A 9,037-nucleotide genomic window follows, 5' to 3' on the forward strand; every position below is an offset into this window, starting at 1 on the left:
ATGGTTAACTTGTAAGTAACTTGTAAGTCGAATGGTAAACCTGTAAGAGCCTTGTAAGTCGAATGGTTAACTTGTAAGAACTTGCAAGTTTTTGGAAGAAAAACTTTCAAGGCGATGCATCGCCTTGTAAGTTTCTGCCAGAAACTTGCAAGTTCTTACAAGATAACCATTCGACATCGACCCGAACTATACCTATCTTTGGGTATGGTCGGTCTGGCCATTACAAGTCTTGGTTTGCGGACTTTATCCTGGGATAAATCTAAGAACCTATAAGAATCCAAAAAATCAAGGGATATATTTAGGAGCAGTGGAGAACGATTCAAATAACGGAAGTCAAAAGATAACCCAGGATGAAAAAGAATTGTTTATATTTCTTGACAACCTTCATCTATCGTATTGTGCAAATCAGATGCTGCTTATTGACAGCAACGGCGAAAAAACTGGAGAAAAATACATGAAAAGAGCTGAAGATTTACTGCCTCAAATTAGCGAATGGTTTGAAAAAGATCATATTATGCATGCCAAATTCAAGTTTATAATCATTAAAATTAGACAATTGATTTTGCAGCAAGATGATGACGCTAAAAGAACGGTTAAGAAATTGTACATATCATCAAAAAAAATCAGCAAAAATTGCAACAACAGTTCTATTTATTGCTTTTGTACAAAATTGTACTTCGGAACAGTATATTTGGCAGCGCTCATTCGTTTCGCAGAAATTGAATCGAGAAACAAACTTGTATCAGAAATTCAAATGATGTTCGACGAGCATCCTGAGCATAAAGATATCCCATTTGTTAAAAATCAACTGATCTTGTTCTATCAACAAAACATGGAAATCACTTCAGCTCAAAACGATGTGATAAAGACAAATTACTATTCTGAGAAAATTTTACAACTTTCAGCTGATGAAGTTAGAAAAGCAACCGCTTTAGAGCGTCAAGCTGTAGTGCGTTTGAACACTCCGCAAGACTATTTGACAACAAATGAAATCAAGTGCATAGAAAACATCCAGAATTCTGTGCATGAAAAATGGCGGATGTTGCAAGAAAGCAAAAGCACAGCGTCGAGACATCACAGATTTTCCATTTTTCAAATTCACGCAAAATATCATTCGTTTCTTCGAGCCGTAGACGAAAAAATTGGTGAAAAATTTGGCGAAGAACTGATTGAAGTGTTCGAAGATAAATGCAGTGGCGTTGTAATCGGTTCGATGGACTTCGCAAACTTAGACATTGCCACTACCTACTTGGAAGTTTGTTTTAGGCTGAAAAAATATGAGAAAATAGCGAAATTTTGCGACAAATTTCAGAAAGGGAAGGGCGAACTCACTTTGCCGTTTGACTTCAAGCAGCTTCTGGATGTTATTCAACTTACAGCGTCATTAGGCGAATCATACGCGACAGAACAGACAAAATATGCAACGTTTTGGCAGAATATAGGTTACTTGAAGAGAGCTATGAATATATTAGCACCAAGTGCTAACTATCGTAAGATTTTTTGGTATAATGCATCACTGAAATTCCAGTATGATTTTCATAAAGAAGTTGGATCGCCTGAAATGTTTCGCCAATTTCGACAGGCTTCGAATTTCTACCTGCCGTCGCTGTACGATAGATGTTGTTTGGTTGATACCGGCTCGAACAAAAGCTCTACAACTAGCATTACAGAACTAGTTGAAGTCAAGATACAGCAAGTCAGTTTCATTTACATGGAATCGAGTTTCGTCTCTGATATCTGGGAGTTTGAGACAATTTCTAAAGCTACGAGAACGTCTTATGAGCGATGGAAAGACATCTTGATTGCACGACTATGTGTAAAAGAAGATCGATTTGCAGAATACTACTTCAAGAACCGGGTCCTGAATTTCGACAACATTTCAAACGGTACCAGTGGATACGGTCAACCTGCCTACGTCATAATACTTCGACAAGTTGTCGGTACGTAGCGTTTCAGACCAATACATCTTTTTAACAAACTATAGCCCGATCCAAAATTGACTGAATTATGAAAATTAAAGTGTTTATATGAAGTGTGCATGGTTAAAATTAGCTTCCTAAAAGCCTCTAAGGGAATTATTGTATTTTTGGCTCGAATTAATTTTGCTGCAGTAAACTGAAACTCTTACAGGTATTTTGTACAGCAACTGGATTTGCGACTGCTTTAGAACTTGATCAAAATGGATTTTTCTATTCTTTTAGAAGGCAGTTCATAACTGCAGACGTCATCTTAGAAACTTAGATTTAAACATTTAACTGGTATGAAAAGTTATAGTCTGTGTGGACTCAATGAAAGTCTTTGAAGCCCAATACTCGCAAGTCTGGGTGTAAGTTCTTGACTGGGATATATACAACTTCTTTTAGTGTATAAAAACAATATTGCGTTAAAGCTGCTTCATCGACGGAAAAAGTAATTTTTGTGATGTCACAAGTCATCACTAAAAATACGGTTGAAAATGGTTTCAATTTATTGTTTAGAGCATATCATTTAAAATTATCGAAAAAAGTTGATCCTACCATTTTGTCTATATATGAACAGTGAAAGTCATATAAACAAAAAGATTGCAGAAAACTATTCAAGTTGAGCAATTGCTTTTATTAGTGTGTACCTGAACTTACCGAAAGCCAATAATCTCACGTACTGGATGAAGTCGTCGACCCAAGACAGGTATGAACTAGACGGACTTGGGTCGCGGACAGGCGCGTCCGGTGCGACCGATCTCATAGTCTGGACAATTTTTTTTCGCGTTGCTCCGTCTGGCTTATAACTGAACTGGAACTTTTGGGTCTGGGCCATACTTGAAATGGTTCAGTTATGTCTGGCCCAAAGCTGAATTGGCTTGTTCTATCTGGCTCATATCCGGTTTTTGGTCTGGCCTAAATCCAATTGTCGCTATGTTTGATCTGGCTCATACCCAATTGTCGGTCTGGCCCATAACTGGTCTTCGGTCTTTTTTGTGTGGCCCATACGTGTTCGTTGGTCTGCTCGGTCTGATTTCATAACCGAAATTTGGTCTGTTCCATACATATTTTTTGGTTACCCCGTAAAAAACTTTTGTCTGTTAACCTCTTGTCTGTTGTGCTAATAAAAAATTTAGCTCCAATCAGCGCCAAATAATCTGTTTGGACTGATCAGAGCCCAGAAGTCTAGCTCAATTCTGTAGCCAGGCCTCTGCAACAAAAAATATTTGAGGCCGTACATGATCCATTTTGTAAATAGCAGCCGATCTGTAGCTACTAGCAACAGAAAGATAGACAGTAACGCATACATTGAGTTTGTTTACTGAACACTCTGTGGCTCTTGGATTTGATGATTTTTTGGTTAAAAACAGTCAAAATAGTGTAAGTTAATTTTTGGGCCTCGCCAGTGAAATGAAACTTGATACACCTTGGCAAGACATGCAAGATCTTGACAATCCTGACAAAACATGGATTATCTTACCAAGATCTTGATAGGACAAAAATTCTTGGTACATCTTGGTAAGATCTTGCCATGATCTTATGAAGCAATGTCAAGAAAATTTCTTGACTAAACTTGCCAATATCATTGTTAAACATGGCACTATAAATTTCACTGTAATTGATAGGCGTAAAAAGTAATCAAAGTGTTGTGATTGCTCTTTTCCTGGACATTATAATTTTAGGTTGCTCTTTTCAAGACTTTTCGCATTTAAGTAAATGTCTTTTTCCTCGGATTCTCGAATCCGCTCCTGTTGGTCATATATCGAAAAAATGCAATTCAAACCCCCAAACGATGTTTTGTAAATCACTATGTGGGTTGATTTGTTAAAACCATTTGCACAGAGTGTGCTGATGTGATTTGAAAGCCAGATTTGTTGATTTTTGAAAAATTTTTGAGTTTTTTTTGAAGAAATTATTTTTTTTGGGAATTTTTTCTTTAACTACGTCTGTCTGCCCAGAACAAAATATGCGAGCTTTTGTTAATTTTGTGGTGTCATAGGGGTTTGATAAACCCAGTGCAGTGATCAATCTTGTTTTAAAAGACGTTTAATACTTATTATACATAGTTATATAGTAGAAGCATTAGATATAATTCGTATCCAAAAATGGAGCTTTTTTTTCTTGACTTCTCTCTAACTTGATTTTTTTCGGTTCCTTGTTGTTCAGGACCTGTTGATTATCGGTTGTATATGTGTCCGATGCTAAAAAGAACTACAGTTTGTACCTAGTTATGTTCTGTAAAACAAGAGTTGTCTTTCGTGGGTGAAAATTCTTAGCTCTCAAAATGCTTCTCAGTTTTGAAGTCGAAAAATTCGTTCTTTCTCTTTTTTTCTTCCTTTTTAGGGGTTGATTTGTTAAAACCAGTTGCAAAGAGTGTGCTGATGTGATTGGAAAGCCAAATTTGATGATTTTTGGAAAATTTTTGAGTTTTTTTTTGAAAAATTTATTTTTTTGGGAATTTTTTCTTTAACTACGTCTCCCTGCCCAGAACAAAATATACTGTAGTTACTGTAGTTTAATGATATTACTGAATCTTCCGTCATTTTATTTGATGTTGCTATATGTCATGTTAATGTTTTTTGTTTTTAGGTTTTTTACATGGGACCTTAGTGGGGGCCTTCTCGGTGGCGGTCCTGTATAAGGTGTGTACTATGTACATACCGAGCTAGCATCCACTCAAAAATTTCATTATACTGGAAAAAGCGGCTCATTTCTTGGTTAATAAACTAACGGGAGCAGCATTTTCCGACATTCTTGATAATTCTTGCTAATTCTTGATAAATCTTAATAATTCTTGCTTAATCTTATGATTTCGTGCTAAATCATGTTTTTGGGTGCTATTGAATTTTTAATACTTGGTACTCCTTGCCATGTCATGGTTAATCTTTCTTGGAAATCTTGCCAAGATCTTGTTTCTTGACACCCATGCAAAGATCTTGCAAGTTCGTACATATCTTGATATTATCTTGCCATGTTACATGGCAAGATCTTGGCAAAATTTTCCAAGATTAAGTATGTTTCTTATCAAGGCTATCAAGTTTCATTTCACTGGGTCATTTTTGAAACGAATAAATTATCTTTCTTTTAGTGTAATTCTACATGTCCAAGTCAGTCTGGCTCAGGGTAATCAAACTTTGTTCAGTCTAGACAAGAGTTGATCTTGGGTCGGCTCGGCCTGGCAAAGGATCGGCCTTGGTTCTGTTCATTCTGCCCCAGGGTTGATATTGGGACTGTTCGGTCTGGCCCAGGGTTGATATTCTCTGTTTGGTCTGGCTTATACCTGAATTTGGGTCTGTTCGGTCTGAATCCCCGGTCCGCGATCCAGGTACATCTGACCCGTATCTATTTTGGGTTGAGGACTTCATCCTGGGCGGAATAAAGAACCAATCAAAAACAATAGGCGAGTATTCCTTCAGTGTGCCTAAAATATGGCAGGAGTTTTATGTTTATTGAAACAACTTTTTTGTCATTGTTACACGACCTCTGTTTTGTTTTTACAAAGGTTTCAAATTTTGCGAAAAGGTTGCAAATGGAATCAGGTTCTTCCAAGTTATGACTAAATTATCTTAAATTATATGCTACCGTACTTGGAGTTTGATGCCTCATTTTTCGATGCTTGGGTTTAATAACTCTGATATAAATTTTTCTTCTCGTTAATTCATTTTTGAGAACCTTAAACCACTTCTGGTTAATAGTCATATCTGGCGTAAATTGAACAATTTTCGGCTGTTCAGTGATAAAGTTTTTAATCAACAATAATCGGAAATAACCTTGGCCTGCTTTGTGAATGACAACTGAAGCTCCGTTTCTAGAGTTCATGTACTTTTCAGACCCTGAAAACTTGGACCAATGCTTGCCTAGTGACGAGGTCATCAACCAGCTGTCAGTTGTCTTGTGCGACTGTGAGCCAGTGATGTTGTGGATTGTGATGGAGACTATAATAAATGGTAGTTCTTCAGGTCAGCAAAGGTCCAAAATGCTTTTGATAACGTCACCAAAGCGTCGGTTTACAAATTCACAATATTTTATTATGGATAATAAAAAATTCCCGGGACAGAACAAACACAGAGGAAGAGCCAGGGTATGGCGACACTGAATTTGAACGGGCCTAATTATTTATGATAATTTTTTGAAAAGAATTCTATGATCATTTAAGATCTTTACTGAAAGGTCTTTTATGCTCTTTTGCGAAATCAACTGAGTCTGATCTTAAATGAAGCTTATCGGGGTAATATGAAAATAAAATTTTTTGAAAATATGATAATTTAGATGATCGTTACTCCCATTGAAGCATGCGTCTGGGGTCAGCTAGGCAAATGACTCATCCAAAAACTTTCTTTTGATCCCCTTACAAAGTTTTAAGCAAGCAGAGAGTGCCCTCAAGATAGATTTTTTTCATGTAGAAATGTCATGTAGAAAAATTGCTTTGCTTTTGAGGGTTGTTGGAACTTTCTGGGTTTCCCAAAGTAGATGAGTGCAACAAGATGCTCCCGCTCAGATCGTTGATTGCATTTTTGACCTACTCAATCACCAAAATTTTTGAGGGAAACGTTGTCACTTACAAATGGTTAAGATATCGAGAGCTCATCTAATCTGTCTTACTTTGGATTGGTTCTGGGATGATCCTTTTTGATTGAAAAGACAACGCATTTAGTCAGATCTGGCCAAATCCAAAATAGTTTGACTTTTGCATTTCCAATCATTGATATCGTGAAAAAAGTCAGCGCTTTCATTTTTGCTGGTAAACTGGATTACAAAGATCCTGTTGTTTGCCCGAACATTTGTGAAATTGGGGGTGCTCCTTTTTGGCTAGTTTTTTTGGACAAATTTTTGTCAATATGCTGTTTTTGATGTATTCATCTTTGTACCCTCATTTGCAGGGCGCGTTTTTAAATCGACTTCTTGGTTTTTAGTCGTATCAAGCGGCTGGAGTAAGGAGCCGGTTCTTAGTGTATTTTCAATAAAGTTTGTCCAGAGGTCCGCCTCTTGAGATTATTTGCGTCATACACTTGAACATTGAGAGGAGCTTGTGAAAATATGAATGTGGGCGTTAACCTCTCTTTTTACGGTCATATCTGGACAGCCTCATGGGATTACGGTCTCCATATCAATTCACATTGCATGTCTTCGTCATTCAAATCTAGTATGAGTGTCTTAGTGTGAGTTTTCAAAATGGTCCAAATTTTTTACGGCAATTTTTTTGTTAGTTTTGTTGATGGCAACGTGAATTTGATCTATTGTCTTTTTGTTGCCCGACGTCATAAAGTGGTCATATATAGTATTTTGCGGAGTAATAAACTAAACGTGGCATCTTTTGGCAAGCAACCAGCAATTGTAGATAGATCAATTTTTTCTTCCGATGAGTAGTGAGAGTTAGATTTGCAGTTTTCCCAGTCACTAGAAATCGTGTGTCTCCAATTTTGCAGAATGGTTCTGGGTAATGCAATGATTTGTTTCAAGTAAACCCTAGTCTAGACGTGGAATTTTGTGAAAGCCGTCCTCAACTGATGTAAGGCATGAAAAGGCTGTGCTGGATAGATTTTTGGTATGAAAATAATTTGTCAGGAGTCTTAGTTATGTCCTCGAGTTGGACAGGAACTAATGTAACCGTCCTCGAATTTGGGAAGACAGCTTGAAAAGGGTCTCGTTAACATCAATATCAATGAAGATAGTCAACTTTGCACATGTGAAGCAATCAGAAAAGAAGATGACAGAAAACGCATGAAAATCAACGGAATGCAAAATGAAGAGATTGAGTAAAATAATTGGATACAAATATTAGCTACTCTGTGGTTTACTAATTTGGGATTAGGTGGAACACAAAAACAATTTTGAAGTTCTTGAGAATCATATTCTCCGAGTCCGTTGTGCAACAATACCCCTATACAGACAATCTGTGCCTATAAAAATATCCAGGCCGACCGAAATCTTATATGCTCCAGACTTTGGCTCGTTCAAAGTTTCGTCGCATTGATGGTGTAATTTAAAAGTTTGTTTTAAAAACCTATACAAACTAAATGCGATTTCGATTAAGACTTTAATTCATATTTCATCCCTAGCAAGGACAATTTCAAACTTATCATTTGCCTTGAGTATTAAAAATAAATTTCCGTTACAAGAGTTTTCACCATTTTTGCCTGTAAAAATGATGATAAAAAACCTTTAATCAAGCTGCCAGAAAAATTATTTGACATTCAAAAAACTTGGGACCAGCTTATATGGCCTCCTTTGTATCACTTTTTTTCTTTGAAAAACCTCCTATAGTTTACAAAATGCTCCCACCATACTCCCAGTTGAACTCGATTACTTTCAGAGTGCCAATTCGATGTCATCGATGAGTTCGAAGCTGAGAGTTCTGGTCCTTCATCTAGTACTGGCGACTCCCATGGAACGCAAAATGACCTCATCAATGACCAAAGTGAAGATACGATCAGCCACAAGATTATTGATTGTAATTTGATATGTTCGGTTGGAAAAGTTCAGTGCTTAGATGAGCTGCGAAAAAAGAAAACTCTTTTAGACTGCCTAAAAGAGTCATTTGAGAATCAGTGTGGCGGAGAAGTGGTTGAGTTGTATGAAATAATGAAAGAAATTTCCACTAATTTAGCCTTGATCCCTGACGACTTTATCTGTAAAAATTTCGAATGCAGTGATATGAACTCAAAAACGTTTCATTTGACGCGTTAAACATGTACTTGGACAAATCTGTTTTAGTTAAAGTCCATACAAAATTTTACAAAATTGTTAAAAATCAAAAAGATATATAAAATAATCATTGCTTTGGAAATAGCTCTTTTAGCAAACCAACTTTTGTATTTATTTTTCACTTTTATCTGATTTAATTTGTCGAAATCACGATTGGGTGAATTTAATTACTCGAAACCTAAATTTTCTACCACACTTCCTAAGGGCCAAGATATTTGTAAAACCAATCTACAATATGGTGTTTTAACCCACTATTAGTAATTGGAAGAACTTGAATGCTATAGCTATAGATATCAATATATATATATATATATATATATATATATATATATACATACATATATACATATATATATATATACATATATATA

The 9,037-nt window shown here is 36.3% G+C and overlaps 1 protein-coding gene across 1 annotated transcript; it reads left to right on the top strand.

The window, feature by feature from the left end:
• The first annotated feature begins 323 nt into the window (after nt 1–323).
• LOC142355300 (uncharacterized) lies at nt 324–8,833 on the top strand. The gene is made up of 3 exons (XM_075407511.1): nt 324–1,940; nt 5,792–5,920; nt 8,275–8,833. Exons 1-3 carry the CDS (start codon nt 410–412, stop codon nt 8,646–8,648), a joined length of 2,034 nt encoding a protein of 677 aa, XP_075263626.1. The 5' UTR covers nt 324–409; the 3' UTR covers nt 8,649–8,833.
• Nucleotides 8,834–9,037: the final 204 nt, after the last annotated feature.

Source organism: Convolutriloba macropyga, unplaced genomic scaffold, assembly GCF_964194025.1.
Source record: "Convolutriloba macropyga unplaced genomic scaffold, txConMacr16.3 SCAFFOLD_5605, whole genome shotgun sequence".
Classification (NCBI taxonomy): Eukaryota; Metazoa; Xenacoelomorpha; order Acoela; family Convolutidae; genus Convolutriloba; species Convolutriloba macropyga.